The 23,138-nt window shown below is 42.9% G+C and overlaps 2 protein-coding genes, 1 long non-coding RNA gene and 2 other non-coding genes across 6 annotated transcripts in view; 2 read left to right on the forward strand and 3 right to left on the reverse strand.

Moving 5' to 3' along the window:
- Window positions 1-327: 327 nt before the first annotated feature.
- gtf2f2a (general transcription factor IIF, polypeptide 2a) lies at window positions 328-6,180 on the forward strand. 2 transcript variants are annotated; one of them, XM_053424544.1, is made up of 9 exons: window positions 328-475; window positions 1,602-1,675; window positions 1,849-1,873; window positions 2,034-2,172; window positions 3,332-3,385; window positions 4,170-4,251; window positions 4,897-4,996; window positions 5,282-5,425; window positions 5,565-6,180. In XM_053424544.1, the coding sequence occupies exons 1-9, from the start codon at window positions 410-412 to the stop codon at window positions 5,685-5,687; spliced, it is 807 nt and encodes a 268-aa protein (XP_053280519.1). In that variant the 5' UTR covers window positions 328-409; the 3' UTR covers window positions 5,688-6,180. The 2 variants fall into 2 exon arrangements, with proteins under 2 accessions (XP_053280519.1, XP_053280528.1); XM_053424553.1 differs by lacking the exon at window positions 3,332-3,385.
- Window positions 6,181-6,990: 810 nt separating this feature from the next.
- LOC128438092 (uncharacterized) lies at window positions 6,991-9,513 on the reverse strand. Its single transcript, XR_008338285.1, has 4 exons — window positions 9,370-9,513; window positions 7,980-8,158; window positions 7,557-7,647; window positions 6,991-7,146 (listed from the first exon to the last, which is right to left on the reverse strand). It is a non-coding gene; the product is annotated as an uncharacterized LOC128438092 (long non-coding RNA).
- LOC128445960 (small nucleolar RNA SNORA31) lies at window positions 7,392-7,524 on the reverse strand. Its single transcript, XR_008339528.1, has one exon. It is a non-coding gene; the product is annotated as a small nucleolar RNA SNORA31 (small nucleolar RNA).
- On the reverse strand, window positions 7,782-7,918 carry LOC128445967 (small nucleolar RNA SNORA31). Its single transcript, XR_008339530.1, has one exon. It is a non-coding gene; the product is annotated as a small nucleolar RNA SNORA31 (small nucleolar RNA).
- A 1,157-nt stretch (window positions 9,514-10,670) lies between the features above and the next one.
- Window positions 10,671-23,138, forward strand: part of LOC128445727 (protein TANC1) — a 33,234-nt gene continuing 20,766 nt past the window's right edge. Inside the window, exons 1-6 of the mRNA XM_053428538.1 lie at window positions 10,671-10,746; window positions 12,391-12,597; window positions 15,000-15,092; window positions 16,594-16,724; window positions 18,421-18,721; window positions 19,377-19,658. Of these exons, the coding sequence (XP_053284513.1) occupies window positions 10,671-10,746; window positions 12,391-12,597; window positions 15,000-15,092; window positions 16,594-16,724; window positions 18,421-18,721; window positions 19,377-19,658 (1,090 nt within the window). The remainder of the gene's footprint in view (window positions 10,747-12,390; window positions 12,598-14,999; window positions 15,093-16,593; window positions 16,725-18,420; window positions 18,722-19,376; window positions 19,659-23,138) is intronic.

Raw genomic sequence — 23,138 nt, forward strand, 5'->3', positions numbered from 1 at the left:
GTTACGGTTCATTTTAGTTTTTGAATTACATAGTATTAGATATTGTGGAATGAGTTAGTTGGTTGAAGTCCTGCCAACACGACCATAGATATATATATGAACACGACAGCCTGACCCAGCTCCTGTGTCCACTGGTGTCCTGGTTCCACCCATGGCAATGTAGTGGCGTGGGGCGTGGGGCTGGCTCATCCCTGTTACCCAGGGAGCGCATTCACCGCGCTGGTTCAGGGGTAAATGATGCTGGTCTTCACAAGTCTTCACAAGTCTTCACAAGCCTGTAGATTTTTTTAATGTGCGTTTGACCCATGGTTTGACCGAGACAAAAGCCGACTGTCCCTCTAGAGCCGCCATAGGACTTTGTACGCATGCGTGTTGTGTTGACGAGCTCTGCCAAGCCTCTGTTTAAAACATGTCCGAAAAGGGAGAAGTGGATTTAACTGGTGCCAAACAGAACACGGGGGTTTGGCTCGTGAAGGTGCGTGGTCGTTTGTTTTTTAATGGAATTGATCTCATTGAATTTGACAGGGTCTGTTAAAACGCAGCTGAAGCTAAACAGGCACGTAGCTTAGCATGCTGCTACAAGCGAATGAATCCGTACGTTGTGGCTAACGCACGGATAAAGGTTAGCTGTGGAGCCGGGGGGCGGAATCCTCTGTGTGAAGTTACTGTGGATCTAAACAGGAGTCCGGTGATTGTGCAGCTGTTAAAGGAGGAGTTAACAAACAACCATGTGACATGTTTTCATTTCGGTGGCGAACGCAGCTCCTGTGTTTATGTTTCCTCAAAATAAAAGGTTCCTGCTGTGGGAAGCTGAGACATCTACAGTGAGGTCCGAACGTGCAGTTTCTCTTTTACTTGAATTGGAAGTGACATGAAATAACTAAATAATCAATACATTGGTCGTGTATAAGGTTTGACAATTTATTACAATAGTTTGATTCTGCTTCTTGAATCACTTCAGTATGATATGACGTGTTTATGAGGGGCCAAAGCAGTAAATAACAATAAACCCTGCATTTCACAACATTTAGGTATCTATTCATGGGGATCTTATGAAAATATTGGCTTATAATGGTTCTACTGGTACCTCCGCCAGCGCTCAACATTCCCCTTACATTTCGAACCAGCCTTATAGCTTAGTCCACATTTCGTTTCTCACCTACTAATAGGTGGTTTTTACAGTTTTCTAGCCTTATTTGTTACCATACAGCGGCTAAAAAACCTACACCCCCTCAGATAACATATTTAAATCCTAAAGTTTTTGCACAATCCTTCTAATTGGCAAACAAACGCAGATGCAAACGTGACCTTTTCGGATGGAAAATATTATACATCAACTCTTTTCTTATTAGGAACTGGAGTTGGCCAGTTTATCTGAAACCTGCCTCCTGGATGAGTCTTTAGTGCAATAGCTGTACCTGCAGAAAGTGACAACTATATTGGACAACTATGTTTTTATTAATTATAAATCCTGTCAGTTGTGTGATTCAACTCAGATTAATGTCAAAGATGTTAGTCCAGGCACAGTTACCCTTTTTCTGTCCTTTAGTGAAATCTGTGAAAGCGTCACTCGTATAATAAACCCATCTTTGTTCACGCAGGTTCCCAAATACCTTTCTCAGCAATGGGCAAAAGCTGCTGGCAGAGGCGACGTCGGGAAACTCCGCATCTCCAAGTAGGTGAAACCACCGGGCATCGGTGAAATAGCAGAAGTCTTTGTTTAAGTGTCAGAAAATTGAAATATGGTTTGTCCTGCTGCAGCGTACATTAGTTGTAGTGTTACTGATGCATTTAGATTGATTATTATGACCTGTTATTCTTATTGTCTTTATTATTTTCTTCTCCCAGGAAAGGAAACCAAGGAAAAGGAGAGGCAAGTGAAGTTTGAAAGGAGAACAATTACATCAACGCTGGAAAATGTTATTAATAGCATACATGAGTGTTTTTGGGCCTGTTATATCGCTGTAGGATAACAGATCAAAAGTTAGAACATTTCCTGTAAAAGCCTAAATGATGATGTCGCTCCTCCACAGGTGAGTTTTACTCTGAATGAAGACCTGACGGTGATCGAGGGGATAGAAGCCAAGACGGCGTCTGTGCCCCGCGAGCACCCGTTCACCATGCAGTCAGTGGGAGGCCAGCTGCTGGCGGTCTACTCTGAGAATCCGGCAGGTGAGTCCCTCATCTCAAATACGAGAGGATTCCAAGTGTACGTTTGTGTTGTATTACTGACCTGTTTGTTCTAGAGCCGAGAGGTAAGTTGTGTGTTGTGAGGTGGTGGAGGCATCTATCCCGCTGCTGTTTGTGCTGCTTGCTGTCCTTTCATGCCCAGTTCCTCCCAGTCTGCCATGCTTGTCCTAGTTCTGGGAACTGTGGGAACACTTATCCCTGTGTTGTGAAGTTATCCGCTGTCCTAACAGAGTACGGATGCACTGTACATAACAGACAATATACAGAGTCAATGACAAATAGTGGCAAGCAGATCTGTTGGAAATATGTGTGTGTGTTTCAATCTCTGTGTGTATTTGAGTTTGTTTTTAATCACCTGTCAGTCATTTGTTTTGGTTTGACATTTTCAATCCGCTGTCATGCACTTCGGCAGATTGAGTAAATTATTCGGAATCTACGGCTTGATTTTGAATTGAATAACATAGACTAGATCAATATCAACACAAATCATTCCCAGTATGGTGATGATTTAATTTGTGCATGGGTGTTTTTGGTTTGGTTTGAATTCCAACAGCCTTGTCTGCCTCCTGAAAGGTAATTCTTACATTGTGTTGCAGTGGGTGCTGGTGAGCTTGCGCTAGTGTGCTTACATCGGGACATCGTTGTGTGAGTGTGTATGTTCTTTGCTATTTAGGGCTGCACAGTAGAAATGGCATCATTAGTATTTTTATGTTAATAAATACAACTAGAAATGAATTATTTTGAATGGAGACCTGCCCTAGGTGGCTGCTGAAAGAGAAGAGAGGTAATTATTGCTAAACTGTTTACCGTTTAACTTTACACTGGAGAAATGCATTGCAAACATACAGTGTTTTTATTCTGTTTCAAACAATACGTGTGGTATTTGTGCAGCCCTGTTGTGGATGCGTGTTTGTGGTGGGGCAGGTCGTCTGCATTGGCTTGTTGTGAGGGCATGCTTGCTTCGCTCCTGCGCTCATGTACATAATCATAAGTACACAGAGTGGCTCTGTGTGATTAAACCTTTTCGTGTGCGACTAAACCCTAGCTGTGGTTCCTAATGTTCGATCCCCTCCTCCCTCCGTTTTCCACCCCCTATATTTCCATGTTCACCATCCCTCAATCCCTCCCTCCCTTCCTGTAGGCCAGTCAGAAGAGAGATCTGATGGCAGCAGCTCAGGGGCGGGGGCAGGTCCAGGTGAGTCCTCCACATCGCCTGTGAGTGACAACATTTTTTTTTTTAATAGATGGTGTTTGTAGTATCACAGCAGTGACCAGTACACAGGCTTTGGATGATGACTTGGTACCAAAAGTCTTATCTTAGTTTGCACCATCCCGACTGGAAGCTGGAAATCAGGTTCCACTGAGATGAGTTTTGGTCCTGCTCAGGAAGGATGATGGCTTCAACTCTCAGTAATGTTAGTCTGTATCTCTACTGGAAATGTTCATTGGAGCTAAGCTTCCATCAACAACTCAATATAAATAAGCCAAGACCCTGTGATGAGATCGAGTGGTTCTTTAGTGAGTTGTTCAAGAATCAGGGATTTCTTCTTCTTTTACCTGTTCAGTGTGTTTAGATCATTAGGTCACATCATTTTCTTTTCATCGGGTTAATCTACTTTCAGACATGCACTGAACTCCTAGAATTATCTGGAGGGGCTGGATGTGAGAACATGTATGTAACGGCTTCATAGAGCTGTTACTAGGAAATAAACTTTCCTGGTCATGATTTCGCTGACGAGCTGAATTTCGTTCAACTTCAGAAGAGAGAGCTCTGAATCAACCGGATTCATAAACATGGAAGCCTTTGTTTCTGGGGTGTATTGTTTTTTTCTCTCATAATAAATGGCCCATTGTTCACTTACACATTCAAACACTCATCCTCCATTCAGATATCAATGAAACAAACATGCACTAAAAAGCACGATGGGAATTAAAGTTTCTATTGAACTATTCTTTTAATCTGCTCTGCTCTTTTTCAGATAAAATAGCCTTGGAGGGAGTGGTAGTGCAGAGAGCAGAGTGCAGACCTTCTGTTAGTGAAAGTTACATGAAGCTGAAGAGGTGAGCACTTGTTTAAAGTCTACATGTATGTGGACATCTTAATGTCATTGTTTAATCTTGTTTATTTTACAGAGTAACAATACAGAAAATATGGGCATGTATGGTGACATCTTATCAAAACATGTTTATTCTCTTACTTCAAGTTCTCTATATTTTGTTGTTAGTTTAATCTTTTTATTTCTGTATATGTAATATATCTATTTATAAAAAGTTATATTTGGTCTTTTTATTTATTATTGTATACATTTTTCCATTAAACTGCAAAGCATCATGCCCCATTTAAATTTCTTTCTCAAAAGGATCTGATAATGACATGTTAGGAATCATTGCTTATTTTATTTTCACTAAATGAATACATTGACTGATATATCTTTTTACTCATTAATATCAGTATGGGGGGGCTCTAAATTATAGGTTAGCTTGGGTAACCTTTGTAAATAATTTGAATATCTCAAGATCTAAAGGCTAAACTGTTTTTTTTTTTTATATTGACCTTCTAAATTGAAATTTAAGATGCTAAGAATGATCATATAATAAAGCATATAGTATTCATTGCAGAGCTTTTGTATCACATTGAATTATATTGTACAGGTGTGGAAACAGTATTTGTTGTCATATATACGAGCATTTCTTGTTGTCTAACAGGATACAAATAGAAGAGTCCTCTAAGCCGACCAGGCTGTCGCAGCAGCTGGACAAGGCCGTCACCAGCAACTACAAACCTGTTTCCAACCACGCTTACAATGTAAGAAACAAATACTCTGTAGGATTGTCAAGTTTTTTAATTAATTGACTTGTTATTGAAATATTCATATTATGAATTATTGCTAAGGATATTATTAATGACAGGAATGAATTACCAATCTCAAGCAATTATGTTGTACGTTCAGACATGATATATATAAATTGAAATTAAAGGGAGTAAAACCTATTTTGCTATATAGAAAATATCAGTAATTGTATGTGACTTAAAATAGCATGGCTGTGTAAGGTGTGGGCCTCAATGTGATACCTGATTTCTCCTCTTCAGCTCGAGTATGACCGGAAAAAGAAGGAAGAGGGCAAACGAGCAAGAGGAGACAAACAGCAGGTGTTGGACATGTTGTTCTCTGCTTTTGAGAAGCACCAGTTCTACAACATCAAGGACCTGGTGGATATCACCAAACAGCCTGTGGTAAGTCAACAGAACAACCACTAGGAAATCAAATTTTTGCTCTTGTATCTCTTCGTGTTACTCGTTGCTGCTTTATCTCAAGAGAATAGATATTATGCAGTACAGGTATTTGTAACCTTCCGTCTTTTTCATCTCGCAGAGTTTCTTGAAGGAAATCTTACGAGATATCGGCAACTACAACGTGAAGGGAACACACAAGAACACGTGGGAGCTCAAGCCTGAGTACCGACATTACCACGCTGATGAAAAGACTGATGAATAGTATCTGATCCCAAGGTCTCTTCATTGCTACGAGCTCGCTCCTGATCTCCTTACATCAGGTTTCAAAACACACTGGATGATGCGGTCAAGCTAAAGTGGTTTTTCTAGGAGAGGTATCGCTTCTTAATTAGGATCGAAGGTAAACAACTTGACCTTTATAATCTGGTGTGCACCGTCTCTTCAGCTCCGTAACCCCCGGTATTTGATTAAGATTTTGTGCATCTGGGGCATTGGACAGTTTTCCATGAAGCAGAAGATTCACTGAATTTTATTGTTTTGAAATGCGTATATTGATTTGAAACTTTAATGTGACGTGTTTTCATAGACTTTTACAGGCTTCCCGACCAATACTTTGGAAAAAGATTCGACCTGAACTTACGCAATATTTTTAGACTTGTGCCATTATATTATGTCCCCACATTGTTTCATGTTCACTGTAGAATTTTTAAGTGTTTTACATCTGATTGACATGTGTAATAAAGTTTCAATACAAACGTCTTTGTATAATCTCTTAAAGGGTATCAAGCCTAACAGTACAACTATCAGGATTAACTAAACCAGTTGATGAGTACCGGTCAAGAGGAGAAGCCTGATAAAGATCCTAGTTATTCATAATCAGGTTTAATTGGCCAAGTAAGTTGTACAAACAAGGAATTTGATATGGTGACGTGGCTCTCAATGTTCTTGCATAGAAAACACAAAGCAAACAATGCGATGGTCTAAGAAAAAAGAAATTAAGTGCAGGGATAAATATTGAATGGTGTGAGGGTGAAATAAATATTACAATATAACTTCAGTTTTTGTACAGTGGTTATAGAGAACCAGGGTTATTGCAGTGCCACGGTGGATTGGCTGTTCAGGAGTGAGACGGCGTGGGGGAAGAAACTAGAGGTTTTAGTGAACAGATCTGTAGTGCCTCCCGGAGGGGAGATGGAATAGGTTGAGAGAAGTCTGTAGTGATCTTTCCTGCCCGTTTCCTGACTCTGGAGTTGTACAGGTCCTGGATGGTGGGCAGGTTGGCACCGATGATCTTTCCTGCAGACCTGACTGTCCGTTGGAGTCTGTTCTTATCTAGTTCGGTGGCTGATCCAAACCAGACAGTTAACTTTCTTTTAATCCCTTCGAAACCACTTGACTATTCAAAAGTTTGAATCCCACTAATCTGTACAATAAGTCTCAAGTATGATTTAGTTTAACCAGAATAGCTGAAGATGCTGTTTGCAGCTGGATAGTTTAGCAGCACCATGCAGTATTCATAGGTTCAACATAACGTACAACTTACAAAAATGTATCAAATGCAGAGATGAGTTGAAAGATGTTTTTATTTCTTAAATTAGAGTACAAGGTAGATTCATAATGCATTATTTGTAAGCCATTACAAATAGAATCACATTTAGAAATAAGTCTCAGGAGGACGATGTTCCTCTGGTCCACTTTCCTTCAGGAGCCCAATGTCTCACCTGAAAAAGAATTTAAACTTGTCAGATACAACACGGCACTGTCATACTGCAACAAGTATGTGCCTTCAAATCTCAACTAGATAAGACAACATGTAATAAGTCTTTTAATACTTTATTCAACCCTATAGAGCTGTGATGACTGTTTTCCAGAGGTAGACATTTCATCGCTCTAAATAACAGGATCAATATGCAGGTAACAATCCACAAATCTATGAATCTGAACCTGGTTCATGACCAACAAGCACGAATGTATTCCTCAATTCAATCTGTGCTGCTATGTAATGGAGCAGTCAGGAAGTACGAAGAAGATTTAGTGTAGCATCACTTTGCAAACCCTTACGCCAATGGAAGTTGCTTAAGGGCTATCAGTGGACGCAAGAAGGACTCAAATTAGAAACAGTGGTTCTCACCTGTAAAGCACGAGCACTTCCTATGACTGGGTCTTTCACAGCTGCTGCAACAGCTCATGTGGTTTAATCGTCCCAAACTTAAACCCTGAGTCTGGAAAAGGAAGGGAAAAAAACACATTCAGGCTTAAACCAAGTTATCTGTTGAACATGCAGACATTTGGTTTTATACTCCGTTACACTGGCAGTGATCCATGACAGCTACGACACTGTAGATATTATTTTATGATTTATCCTCCCCTATTCAATCCGAGACGCCATGGGGAAGAGGCGAGCAGAAAGCGCGGGGACATTTTTATATTGCATCTGAATTTTTAAAACCCAGTATCTCTCACGTCAGAGAGTCCAGGCTGTCAAAGATGCAGCTTGTGAAAAAGGATTTACAGTAAGAACAGCACATGCACAAAAGAGGTTACAGTATTTTACCTTTTCAAACAGCGCTGATGCAGACAGGAAGTCCTCTCTGACCCATTTCCTGTAGTAGTCACAGTGCTGTAACTGCTGACTGTGATGTTAGTAGCAGGACATTCTTCAGAAGATCAGACACCACCGTCATCATCCTCCATCAGGATCATACAGGTGTCCAACCAACGGCATTTGATCCACTGGGGGGAAAGTGCAGAAGAGGATTGTTTTACTTCCCGAGCTCAATATGTTGTACTAACACCTTATTGAACTCAAATCCATGAACACTTTGAGAGACGCATTTTCTAGTTCAATTACGCCAATTGGGTAATCTTTATTATTCAAAGGTGTTGGACAAACTCTTGTATATTGAACTCTTAAGAAAATGTAAAACTGCCTCAACAATTCCCCCCAAACATGTTTACAGATTCTTAAAGTATTTATTCTCAAGCCATAGATTGAACAATTGCATTCCCCTCTTATTAAGAGATAAGAAAATAACTAACATTACATTTGACTGGTTTTATCCCGCGAAAGTAATCTGTGTAATCTAATTAATTCTCACATGATTGATTAAACTATTAATTACAGATCGTATCTGTTTATTCATCAGTACCGGGCTGAATATTAACTTCCGAATCTTTAGTCCAGTCAATTCTGGATTAGAAACTATTTGGTCTCAGAATTGATACGTTAATATGCAGCCCTGATGAAATAGCAGATTCGAGCTGTAACCAATTATTAATAAAGCAACCATCTTTTTTTTTTCTTTCATATAATAGATTGCACGATTAAGTATTAGTTCCGGCTCTAATCTGCTTATTCTTCAGTTTAGTGCTTAACATTTTACTTTTAAATTCCAGGACAAGCGAGTTACTAATCCAGGATGGACTGGACTAAGGATGACCATTTCTAATTTGTAAGCTTCTATTGCTGCATTAAATCCACGTGACTAACGTGGACATCACTCAAACCCTGATTGAAAGCGAAGTGAAGAAGGCATATGATTCAGTGATATATTAATTTAACATCCACTCTTTTGTTTGCCCCAGAAACTGGAACATAACATATATCGATGGCTACATTCCTCCAGTTAGCATCCAGGCTAGCTCAAGCAGGGCGTGCTAGCAACGATGCTACCCGGGCTATGCTAACGTTGACATGTCGTAGCGCGTTTATTTGTCTGAAAAACCACTTTAATTATATTTTGCTTGGTTCCACGTGTTGCTAACTCTACCGCTAACAGAGCAACGCTGGTATTCACGAAGGTTACGCGTCATAAACCGAATTTTGACGCAGGGTTAAACGGGTCCGGCTAATTCACACGTGTCCACAGATCGAGGCTCAAACTCCGTCACCGTGTTCCTTAACGATGCGTTATTTTTCTAATGTGTCGACGTTAAATACTTACGATAAAACCGGTCGGGAAACATGCTGGAGCCCATGATGATGTTTAGCTTTACGAAGCGGGGACGTGTTCGACTCCCTCCACTCACACGTGTCCGCTGAAGTAAAGAGACCAAGGATCCGCGAGCTTCTTCTTTAAATAGGTCGTGGCTCATGTTCGCCCCCTTGGGGAGGAAGAAGGAGTTACATCTGCCTCCCCCTAGTGGAGATGAGGAGAACTAGTTGTGAAACTTTGAATTTATATTTTCATTTTTTTTCAATAGAAACAATAATTTAAATTTCTTTAATTGTTTCTCTATTTGGTCAGTTAAAATTCACCTTCCTCTATTTTTGCTATAAATAACAATGCAATGTTGTTTATATTAGATTTTTGGTATGTCGGTGTATGATTTTCTATATATGTCAAATATGTATATATATATATAGCCCTATTTTTTTACTATTTATATTGTATTTATAAAAATAGCCCTTACTATATAAAATATAGCGCACAAGTAAACAGAATATTTATAGATATATAGGGACCTGGCTACGTTTTCTTTGCCCTGCTTATACATAATTTATATATAAATGTGATTCATAGTTCTTTGCTTTGAAGTCTTGCTCTATATCATACGATGCTGCTACGACTGGTTTCTGCACCAATGTGGTAATGTTACAAAACCGTAGCCTATATAGATAATAACACTTCCACCATCCAGGATGAAATATTAGCCTGATCTTTTATTTGTTTAGTTAGATACTTAAACAATGTTTGACGTTATAAGACATTTGAATACTAAACAATGATCATTTTGGGGGCTTTACACAAATATCCCCAGTACAGGATACCCTGTTTGATACATGGGCCTAAAGTGACATGATATAACATGATAGCCTATCACAGCAAGATTAATTAGACATTTGCTAGTCATTATTATGATTGAGGCTAATAGAGGAGAGACCTACATCTAACGTGGACATGCACGCGTGTGCACGCTGCACGTCTCCGCCTCCTCGTGCCTCACTCTGTGACTGAGGAGCTGCACAGAAGCTTCTCCTCCAGCGTCCTGTGGATTAACGTGAACCACGTGAAACCATCCAAGACGACTTGAGAACAGGTGAGTTCACTCTTCATCTCAAAGGGTCATCATGTTTTATCTGTGAACAGTTTCATTGTTAAAACAAAATCTCATTAAGGGTCTCATATCAATTAAGCTCAGCTCCTCCAGCAGACGAGTTAGGAGTTAAGAGCTGGTGTAATGTTGCCTGAAATCGAATGAACATGTTGATTACTTCACAGACAGTAAAGCAGCAACTACCGTGATGTTCAGAGCGGTGTTTGGAAACAGGAGAGAGGGAGGAGGAAAACGTGGAGAAAAGAAGAGCCAGAGACATTCAGGTGAGAAAAGAGCAACTCAATCAACCTGTGTATCGTGTCTCTGTGTATTTGTTGCTTTAATAACATGTAATCTCTGCTTTTATCAGCATAAGGGATAAATGTGCTGTCCTCTGATCTGTCATACGTGCATGTGGAGATTTATCTGATGTTGTCACACGCAGGTCTTGCATTGTTTCATGGAAATATTCCAGTTCTCTTCTCTTGGGTGATACAAGTGGAGCCATTTCAATTAGCCTCATTCATCAGCGTGTTCTGTCCTTCGCCCAGTGTCCCGCTGCTTGCATGTAAAGTGTGTCAGGCAAAGTTAGAGTGGGTCAGGCAAACATCCTGACCTACTAAAAAAAACAAAAACCTTCTGGATTTCACAAGGAATCTGTGAATGAACGAGAACAACCTGTGCTCTGTGACATGAAGTGTCTCTCATCTGCTGTAAACAAGCTGGATGTTCGAATGGGACCTGAAACAAGTGGAGCGTCGTCCTGTCAACTGTGAGTTTGTGTCTCGATCGTGTCAACTTGCTGCGGCACGGAGCCGAATTCAGACTGCGCAGTGGAGACAGACGAGCAGAAGCAGCAGAGCTCAGTATTAGAGCAACCATGTTGCCCATTAATATTTCATAACGCGCTGCTTCTGGGTGAGAACATAGAGGAAGATAGAGAACTGTGTCAGTCTCATTAAAAAGATATAGTGTGTTTACGTTGCTTTTTTTTATGGCTGTGATCATTCACAGAGCGATAACGCTTCTTCAAATAGGAGGATTAAAAGTTCTCAAGCGATGATCTCTTTGCACTTTTATGAACAATGCAACAGTTTGTTAAGTGTATTTGTAAAACGAGGTACTGGTGCTCTGACTCTTTGTTATTTCTCATGGAGTCAACAGCACAAAAAAACTGTTGAGATTCATTCTGCAAGGAAATTAGAAAATGTGTGTCAACTTGTTATAAATATTCACAAAGGGAAATGCACAGATATAAAAGATAAACAACTTTATAATAAAACACAAATATAAGAAGTATAAAATAAAGTTCTTCGATAAAAGTAAATACAAGTTGAAGTAACGATGGTGAAAAGAGGGTATTAAAGCTTATTTAGATAAAAAATAATAGATAATATGAATGTTGCACGGTGAATTTGTGGTCTGGCGAATATGATTGTTACTACACATTGTTTTTAGGTGACATGATGGATATGATTAATGATTACGTATTGCACATGATAAATATTAAGGTAGAAGAAGTAAATAAAATCTGTTGATATATGAATATAATATATTATTTGATAAACAAGAAGGTCTCTGTAATAACCTGGCTTTGAAGACACAGGATCATCTTTAATGTCTGCAATAAGATTAAAATGTTAAATTGAAGTATTACAAGTGCAACTTCAATATTGAATCTGATCCCTTTCCCCTTAAAATAGATCCTCGGTCGTTGCCAACTTTCCATCACTTCATTCTGCAACATGCCTCCAAGACAAGATATGTCTGTTCTGCCGCAGCCTTATGTGAGACATATGTTAAAGCTGCTGTTCAGCCACAGTTCTTCTGAACCATTTCGAGGCTTTTCTAAATAATGCTTCCTCAACCATTACACCTGCTGGTCTCTACCTTCTCTCTACACGCTCCCCTTTGGTTTCCCCATGTAGGCGTTGAGGTGCACACTCACAGCACCCTGCAGAGAGGCAGCGGCGCCGGACGGGGCCGACGCCACCAGGAGCACGACGGCAGCTACCCCGACAGCTCGGTAAAACCAAAGAGACTGACCAGGGGTGCGTCCATCTCTTTGCCGTCCTCACCTCTTCTCCCTCGCCAGGCCGACATGGCCCCCTCTCACTCCTGCATTAGGTTCCAAGGTGGGTTGATCTGAAATGCATACAGCGACTCAAACAAAGCCTGGTTTCAGGACGAACAAGTGAGAATGATGAGAGGCAGTGCACCGTGGGGAGTAGCTGCAAAAAAACAGCAGAATGCTTTCATGGGTTTGCCTTGATTAACAGGGAGCTTCTGAGCGTTCAGCTGTTTCATGCATGTGACAGAAAACAGAAGAACCCCCGGACCGTGTCCCCTCAGGGCCCGAGAACATGTGACAGATTGTCAGAGTAAATGATTGAACAAGATAACTTAAGGCAAGGAACCCCAATTAGCTGGGTCGGATTTGAGATGTTCTATTGGGAAGAAAAAAATCTATTAAGTCGAGATAAAAAATCCATCTGTGCCAAATAAACCTAATGCGATTGGTTATTAGAACAACCTGCTGTCATGTGCTTCACATGTGCTGTAGAACACGTTTGCCCCGAATTCCAATCCCTGTGAATTGGAATTTCAAACAGTGTGTAATGTACGCAGGAGCTTTTCTCATTTGATTACGTGACGTCTCCATTTCTATGCTGATCTAAGAATAAGCTCAATAACAAAAGGCCCAACTGTACTATTATTTTAAATCATACTCAATAAATCTGCACTAAATCACACACACTTATGGAAATCATTCCCCAAAGCATGTTTTTTTTTATTTCTCATTAAGATCCACTATTATTCTCTGGGAAATCAGTGAAAATATCTATAACTACAGCAAAAACTCTTGTAATTTTGCATAAAGGGGGAAATAAATCCTGGATTAGCCCGCTGATCTGGATCCACATCAAAAAGTGATGTGTTCTTCCTGTGGTCATGCCGGTCATGCACCAACCCTTCACAAGTTCATGGAAATCAGTTGAGTCGTTTTTGCATAATCCTGCTTGCAAACAAATAAACCAACCAAGAAATAAACAGACAGGAGTGAAAGCGTAACCTCGTTGGTGGACGAATAGGAAAAGGTTTCCTCTCGCTCATGGAAAAATCATCAATCTATGAATATATTAATGTTTTGTTTGGCAAATGTTTGGGTTCCTACATCACAGCGAGGTCTCAGTGTCTGTGAACTGGAGCTCTCAGGTTTCCATGCCCCACTTGTGGTGGTTGCACACTGGACCGTGACTTGTCTCCAGCTGTGATGTCACAAACATGACACTTGTATGAAACCTTTTCTCCTTCAGCAGATAAATGTGAAAGCAGCTTTCTGTGTTTTCAGAATCCGCCCATGCATAATTAAAAAATCAAACTAAAGCAGCAATAAGTAAAACACATGATTGGAGAGCATTAATAACCCAAAATCCTTTCAGACCATCATTTAGATTTTTCTACATTGCTACATTAATATTTGATCCTTTCATTAAACTGAGCCCAAAATATCCCTGTGCACTTTACTATTTCGTTATTAAAACAGTCAAAACCACAAAAGATCTTGTAGGATTTTGAATTGAATTACAAACTTTGATTATTGTTGCATGAAAAGAAAACAAACTCCATGTTCACCTGTGGCGCCTCCCCCTGAACGCAGCACTAGGTGGCAGTGTCCTGTAGCAAGTACAGCCATTCAGAAAAAAAGGTGCTATTACATTTCACTGCATGCAGCACTGCCTTGTGATCTGTTCTCTTCCTCCCTGAACACTGAGCGAACATGAGGAGGAAAATTACAGCGAGTAAAAACATGCGGTGTCAGGTTTTTGGTTTCTTTGACGCTCGTTTCAAATCAAATATCAAACTGCAGGATGGAGACAGATACAGAGATTCGATCCACAGCTTCACACACTCACACACACACACACACACACACACACACACACACACACACACACACACACACACACACACACACACACACACACACACACACACACACACACACACAAACACACACACACAATAACCTTGAGTATAAAGCAAACATCTCATCCCCAACGAGCTGCAGTCCAAAAGAGTCTGTGCTTCCAAGAACCCTCGGATGCATAAATTGAGACACACCCACACACATCAATAGAAGTGCACCGCTGTCCCTGTCATCACACACACATACACACACACACACACACAAACACACACACTCAAACACACACACGTTAGCAGTGTCAATACATTATAGATAAACGCCCACGGTACAGGGAATTTACTGATTCCTTGCGTGGCTCTCTCTCTGTACATACTGCTTTATACTCCTGGGACACAATTCAAATTCTGCACCACAGATCTCATCTGGGGAGGATTAATCTCTCTCTCTCTCTCTCTCTCTCACTCTCTCTCTCTCTCTCTCTCTCTCTCTCTCTCTCCCATATCCCTCCCTATCTCCACCCTCAATCCCTCCCTCCCGCTCACTCCCTCCCTCCCACCCTGCCTGCTCTCCCTCCCTCTCCACGCTCCCTCTTCGCCGTGGCCAAAGGACGGGTAAAGAAGCTTGAGTATGTGGAGGGCTCTTCCAGTGCGAGGGAACCTCTTGTCTTTGCCTCGTGCCGTGGCAAGACGGACCACAGAGGTGAGGACAGGAGCGTGTGGGCGTGTGTTGAGCAGCGTGTCTTGTTTTTTTCCAGGTATCGATCAGGGAGGATGAGTGAGGATGAGTGAGGATGAGTGAGGATGAGGTGAGACGAGCATGAACGATGACACCCAGCAGAGAGTGGATGTTCGTACGTGTGTTTTTAATTGCTCCTAAAAGGCTTTGCTTTAACTTTGTCCTCTCAGATGTGCAGTGATGTGCGAGGACAGCGTTGTCCATGTTATCCGTGCTGTTTCCTTCAGAGTTTCATCTCAGAGTCTTTGACCCAACTTCTCTGCACGTTCATCCTCCAGTTCAGGTTAAAGTAATAATAACATCACATCCACAACTCCGGCAGCTTCCCGTCGTGTGGTTGACCAGGAGGCTTCCCTGAGGCTGAACTGGTTTTATGAAGCTTCTACCATCGCGGTTGCCAGGCACCTCTCAGCTTCCCGTTGCCAATGGCAACTGCTAGGTGGTTTGATGAACAGCGCTGGACAGTCAGTGTGTCCTCATGCTACTCCAGACTGGGTCTCGGTGCCCTGCTGACTAAATGCAAAGTTTCCTCCCCTGACCCTCCTCTCTGAAAGACACGTCCACCCTCCCTGCTGGATGAAGCTGTGAAGTGTTGACAGAGGCTGTAACTGGGGCACCTTGTGGAAACAGAAGTGACCATGCATGTCCCTCCTGACTGATCCTCTCCAGGCTGAGCTTGTGTTGGGCAAACAATTGGGGTTTAACGCGAGAGCGATGCAGTGTGGTGCCTTTTGAAAGGCGACGGGCGAACAAGGAGGAAGGAACGAGAAAGAATCAGCAACAGTGAAATTAATGTGATGTCTGAACGCAAAGAGTCTTGTGAGGGGGAGTGAGCTGTCCCTGTAATCCGTGATGTCCTGTCATCCTGTTTTTATTATGCCTACTCAGTATGCATGTTACTCAGCTGAGGACAGCACATAGATGAGGTGTGAGGACGCAGGGGACGCTCAGGCTCGGTGAAGTGCAGAGATCTGAGAAGCCTCACCTCGCTCTGCAGAGGTGGGTGTGGATCCTTGGAGGAGCTCGGGTTGGAGGTCGCAGCCTCAGAGCAGAATGCAGCACATGACCCGGGTCAGGCCGATCTCTCCGGGAGCCGAGGCCGGGGCAGGACACTCCTTCTCCCTGCTCCAAAGTCGACACAGGGCTCATCGAGATTCACGGCCCGTCCCCTTCACTGTGAGCACCTGGCAGGCACAGGCAAACTCACAACCTCACACAACCCCCTCGCTGCCGCCGCCCCAAACAGGGACTGGAAAGCCACTGTGTGTGCATTGATGATCAGGGCAGCTGGGGCGGCGCTGACCTGTGGATTGCATGCGTTTCTCACAGTTCACTAGTGGTGCTGACAGAGTGTAAAACCAGAGCATGAGTGAGATGCAGGTTTCATGAGGCCCCTCGTGCTTCTATTAGCCCGTTAATCTGAGTGTCCTAAATGTGTGTGTGTGTGTGTGTGTGTGTGTCCCAGACCTCCACGTGGAGCCCCGGCTGGGCCCCTCCCTCTCTACCCAGGAACTGATGACCAGACTATGCTTCTTATTGGGAGAAGCGACGCCCGGCACTGCTAGCTCTCCTATGGAGGACAGGAGGGAAAAGAAGGTAATATGGATTCGCTGGCCCTTTGCTGTCAAGTCAAATACAAAGCCAATCAATGATTTATGAAATGACCTTCTTTTTTTTTTTGCAAACCATTGCCACTTAATGTGTCCTTTAAACATTTAAATATCCCTCAGTAAAGGTTCTCTGCAAAGCCACGTTAAATACTGTGTGATCGGACCACTCAAACCCCCCCCGGGAGGAACGGATCGATATATATTTTATAAGGTTATTAATTATGTTGCTGCAGCTCTTGCTCGGGGCTCCGTTTCTCTACTCACTGCCCTGTTGGTTGAACCCCTCTGCAGATGAGAGTTATTGCAATGTGCTGGTGTCTCTCCGTCTCCGAGCGTTTGCGCTGCTCAGCCTTGGCCCCATTTTCTCAGCCTCATTCCACCAGCTGAGCTCCAGATTCAGTCAGTTTCACAGAGCTCGCGAGGTTCACGTGAGGAATGTGGGTTGTCCTGGCTGAGATAGATGAGGCTCTGGTATAAAGGGAATAACAGTGAGCGGCCTGGTCTCCCACCAGTCTCTGTGCTGCTGGAACGTTGCATCAGTAATGAAGAGACCTGAATTGTTCGTGAGCAAAATACACAGAAGAATATCTTAAATAAAAATTATTCTTTATTTTTTCTCCTCACGTTTGCATTTATCAAGAATTTCTGTTCTCTGAGGGATTTTGGTATCGTGATAAACATTAACTTAGACATTAGTAATTTCAAACATCTGTTTTAATTTATCATATTTTATCCTCTAAGAAGACAATAATGGAAAAAACACACAAAAAAGGAAAGGTAAATAAAGATCTCTCTGGCTGTGTAATATTATAATCTTCTAATATAAGTTTAATGATGTATTACAGGGCTACTCTAGGTTGCAGTATGTTATATATACAATAGGTTCTTTACTCTTTGTCTATAGATATGATACCATGGACATTCATTAGAACAGTTTGGAAAATAATCTGTTTTATCTTTGTTTTTTTACTTTACTGTCAAACTTTAACAAGCAGTTGCTCCAAGCTGCGATCCAAAAACACAATCTGTGCCAGCTCCAAAAAAGGAAATGCATCCCGTCCCCAGAGACCAGCTCACACTGTGATGGGGCTTTTCATCCACCGTCACATTTACAATTTCCTGGAACTTGCAAATAATTTGGAATCAGATGTGAAATTTTAACTAAGCATCCTCTCTGGAGCGCTCTGAAGCTCTGTTGGTTGGACTTTCTATGCTTCAAATACATCCTGGCTCGTGTGGGAAAAAAATCTTTCACATTTCGTTTAGGTCTCTGTGAACATCTGTCCCAGTGCGGGAAGCAAACAGCAGAATGTGTGCACGGTGGTTTTTACCCTAAACTGTGAGTGTCTGCAGCGAGTGATTTCATCCTCAGCACAACCAGCCGTCATTATGCAAAACTGGGAAAATGACAGCCAGGATGAAAATAACTGGAATTATCATTTTCCATCTGCGTGCATAGTCACAATCAGGGAAAATAGTGTGCATGAGGCAAACACTGTCAGTGGGGTGTTTGCTTAAAGGGAAGGCAACTGACACTGTCAATTTACTATTTCTTAAAAAAAAAGACTATAAGTTATTGTAGGTGTGTTTCTCTTACATCTCTCCTCTTCTTTTTAGTTTTTCTGTCTCTATACCCATTTTGAGTTTAGTTATTCATCTATATCTTATGTCTCTCCCTCCAGTGTGACACCTCTGCCCAGGGGGGGAGTCCCAGCTCCACTCTGACCTGCAGCACCACCTCCCCCTGTTCAGACAGCCCCACCTCCACCTTGAGCACCAGCGCTGGAGGCCCACATCTGCCCCAGCCTTTACACCTACCCTCACACCAGTGCAGCTCCAGCACCAGCCCCAGTGGAACCCTCTCCAGCCCTGTACCCAGCCCTGCCCCCGGTCCTGCTCCAGGACCCCTCACCTGGAGCAGCCCTGGGCCTTCCTCTCAGAGCCCCACCTCCACCCTGGAGAGCAAGGACAGTGGAATCATAGGTGAGAGCTGCTGCTGCTGCTGCTGCTGCTGCTGTGAATCTCCAGGTCAAATGATATCTATTCATATGGAAATGGGTCACATTGGTTATTACACTAGGCGGAGCGTGTCTAATAGGAAAACTTGACCATGCATAAAAATGTAGCTTAAAAAAACCAAAACATCAACAGCTCGTATTAACTCGACGTGGAAGCACTTATCAGAAATCCCAGATATGACTGGTGAGGGGCCACACCTTCCTGCATGCTGATGGGAGTGTAGATGTTTGAAGTCCTTGTCTCCTCCCACCCCAAAGCTCGTTTCTCTGTGTTGCCTGTGCCACTTCAGCCTCAAGCCTTCAGCTCCCTCCTGTCAAAACTGGGACACTGCTGTCTTTGTTGCTTATGGCTCTGATTCTCCTAAAATAGGACACTTTTTTCTCCATAAATAGAGTTTGTATTTATAGTTAAATACCAAAGGGGGCAAAGGGCGCGTCAAGTACAACTACAACAACAACCCGTTGAATGATGGGTTTTGAGTGAACAGTGGGATCAAACACTGTATTTCAATGTTTATCCAGCACGTGTGATTTGTTGCAGTTGAAGGGAAATTTCAGCCCAATCATTTTCTCTCTTTGGATGCTTGACTAAGTCGTATTTTTTTCTTTGTGCGGCTCAGCAACCATCACAAGTTCCTCTGAGAATGAGGAGCGCAGCGCCTCCAGTGAGTTCCTGACGAAGGACGAGGGCCCGGTGGGCGGAGCCGGTGTGATGGGCCATGTAAGCGAGGAGCGCCACGTCGGGCCCACGAAGGACCATCTGACCGCCCACCCAGATGAGGCCTTACCTCGGAGTGACATCATGGAGCCCAGGACGCCACCTGCTCCGAAGAGGCCCCTCCCACAGCACCACGTGCACAGCACTTCCTCCCTGGTGATGCCTCGGCCCAATTCTGTGGCAGGTGCGTTTCAGGTTTTCTCTCGACTCCTTCACCTGTTACTATGTGAGCGAGTTAATAGTTTGACAAGTCCGCCTACCAGCGCCACCAAAGCTCACTAATTAACACGTTGTGTTTTCCAAAGTAAACCGGCGGAGACGCCAGGAAGCCGCCGCTCCCGGCCAAGAAACAGTCCCACACATGAGCCCCCCCCCCCCCCCCCCAGTGAAACCACCACGTGATCGTTTCTACACTCTCACTTTTGCGTGGATAAAATACAAACGTGACACAATGTGTTAATTAGTGAGCCGGCGAGTGAGTCGCTTAAGCTTCCATTACGCTGAAGATGAAGTAGGTTAATGAGCGTGTGAATGAGACAGCTGTGACCCGCGTGATAAATGAACACACCGATAAATATTGACTGAATGACAAACTGATTGAGTTGATTGTTGACTTGGCATTTCCCAGCTATTCACCCAGCACACAGAGAGAGAATGCTAACTTTAGCTTCACTGCGCCACATGCCGGTGCCCAGGCTGGATGCGCACAGTGAGCCGCACCAGTTAAATGTCCTCCGAGGCCTCGAGTTGTCATAAAAATCCCCCCCTCGCCGCCGCCGCCACCACCACCACTCCTCCCTCTCCAGTCACCATCTTTGCTGGTGCACGAGGCTCTTTTCTCTCCCCTTAGATGTCAGTTCATTTGTGGTGGGAGCAAAAGAAGAGATTCCCCAAGGAGTGGATTCACAGTAACGCCTGCCAGTTCCCCCTGTCAGCTGGTGCTTTCATTGAGGCGCTCGTGATGAAATTCCAGAATAAAGATGAAGCGACTCTGGCCGCGGCCGCCAGAGTTTTTGCTCCACGCTCATGAAAGAGTAACGTTGGTGCGTGTGCATTATGGCACGCGCTAAGACGACAAGAGACTAAATTAAACTTTCATTATTCCCAGATGGAAAGTTGTTAAGGCAGCAATAGTGTCAGGCCACAACAAAGAAGAACTGGCTGCGGTTAAGAATATAATGAATAGAGGTTTCATAAGCATCTGCTCCGGTAGTTAAAGTTTGCTGTGTCAGAAAATGAATGATGTAATGAAAATACAGCCGCAGAGCTACAGCAACAGAACGTCAGAACAAAATAAATGAACGCAAAAGATGTTAATTACAATCTGAGCATATTCCTTGTATGTTGACTTATGTAAAACTGCAGATGTTCAGGTTTAATTTAGCAGTTAATGAATTCACGATTTAAACAGTAGAGTAGATGGCGGCTGCGTCACAGCTCGTGTTCTCAAAGCTCCCTGAGATTATGCTGATTCCTGCAAGTACAGGTGTACAAAAGGTAATGGAGGACAGTTTTGTAGAATTGGTCATTAGTACAAGTCACCTGCTTCATCAGCCGCCTAGTGGCCTGAGACTGGAGCCAATATGGCAAGAAGCTAAATGTGCAGTATGGTGGCAGTCAGTAGGAAGAACAGGAGGAAGTGGGAACAAATCAGAGGATTAGTATGTTTGATGCTTTCAATACATATCAACATTAAGATGGAGCCCTTCAGCAGGGTGATAGATGCTGCACGATAACAACCTGCTGTAGGACTCTAACCAGAAGGTCAGTGGTTCCATCCCTGGAACTTCAGCCCTTATTGCAAAGGGACCTTGGGCAACATAATGAACCCAAAATAGCCTGCGATTGCTTAGTGCTGGCGTATGAATGGTGAGAGAAAAAATACATTAGTGCTGTGTGAATGGATCAATGCGACTGGTGCACTAAAGCTCTCTGATTAGTCAATTTTATGGGAAAGCACTTCTTAAAATAGTCCATTTACCATTATTAAAGCAGCGGAAAATCCCATTTTCAACAATTGGACAATGTAAGAAGGCAATGGAGGTCAATGGACGGTCTATCACGGCACCGTGAGTCTGTCTAATCCGTCAATCAACCCGTTTTATAACTGATTAACACCGAACCTACCAGGTAAATAAATACTCAAACATCAGTGGGACAAGAAAATTGCCTAAGATGATATAAAAACATCTTTGAGAATAAACGTATTGATCCTCTAGCCTAATTTGACATTTTAAGTTTGATCCCGGTCCTATCCAGTAACAGGGGAGCCAGGTTTGATGACCTATAATGCAGCCAGCCACCAGGGGGCGATCAAGACACTTTTGGCTTCACATTTGGGGAGCAGTGATGTCGTCCATCTTTACTCCCAGTCTCTGTGTTAAAGTAACACCTTTTGGAAAATATGCTTATTTGCTTTTTAGGGTTAGATGATACCATTATAGTCAATTGTGTCTGTGCAGGTGTAATTTTTATACTTTTTATATTTCCTTGTATTTATAAGTATTGCATGTTTACTAAAGTTACATTTCTCATGTATATTTTTGTAAGTCCCTTTTGTTCTGCTGATCTCCCTGTTTTGGGACTAACAAAGGACTTTTATATTATCTTATCTTACCACTCTTACATTTGTCCATTAAGTTAAAGCTACAAGCTAGCTTAGCAAAGCTACCTGGAAACAGAGTTAAACAAATAGCCTGATTGTGGAGCATCAGCTTAGTCCAGCATTTCTAACGCTCTCTCAAACCAAACACTAGTATCGATCTTCTCTTCTAACTCTGCCAAAAAGTAAATAAGGGTGTTTTCTGAATGTCGAACTGTGCTTTAAGGTTGAAAAGGTGTGAGATGAGTTTCTGAGGCTGATTGCCATATAAGGGATGCGGGAGGCTTGGCCCGGGGCTGCGGAGTTGACCTTTAACGTGACAAATGATCAACAGGGGTTGTAGGGTAATCAACCACCCAGTCATCAGCAGGGAACAGAAAGATTGGCAGCAGGCGCGGGGTAGGTGGTGGCGGACAGGGTCCCATCAGGCTGGACTGGGATGAGCTGTCCCTGTGTCAACCCGAAGCTGAAAACATGTTTAATTCCTTCCACTGAGTCTCTGGTCCAGTGAGCCATTTGGCCCGGCTGCTTTCTCATCCCACTCCACACCTCCTTCACACTGTTTTGCTGCAGACTGTTCTCCATCCTCTCACTGCGAAGGCTCTTTCAATCCTCAGTCCTCCACTCCAGCTCTGGCTCGACAACTACTGCAATATCCTCCGTGTCCCCAGTCCTAAAAGCCCTCCTCTGGATGTTGGAAGGGACTTTGGGTTTTTCGGTGTTCTGAGGTTTATTATTTGCTGGTACCTGATGTTTTTGGTCCATTAATATCACCACGTTCCCACTGTAATTGATGTGTTTTGCCTCAGGGAGCCTCTCATTGTCCTCCTGGTTCTCCACAGAGCAGGTTTCATTCACACATGCACAGATGCTGGATAAATCAGAATATGATCTGAAGTGTTGAAAACCTGTAAGTGCCGTATTATTTTCAATGAGCCCTTCTCCCTGTTCTAGAAAGAAGAAGCAGGAAGTTCAGGTCCCTTATATGAAAGTCAGTGGCACACGTATGATTTGGTGATTTGTCCTGACGGAGGGTATTTAAAGATGCTGCTGGCCAGCATC

This window comes from Pleuronectes platessa, chromosome 1, assembly GCF_947347685.1.
Source record: "Pleuronectes platessa chromosome 1, fPlePla1.1, whole genome shotgun sequence".
Classification (NCBI taxonomy): domain Eukaryota; kingdom Metazoa; phylum Chordata; class Actinopteri; order Pleuronectiformes; family Pleuronectidae; genus Pleuronectes; species Pleuronectes platessa.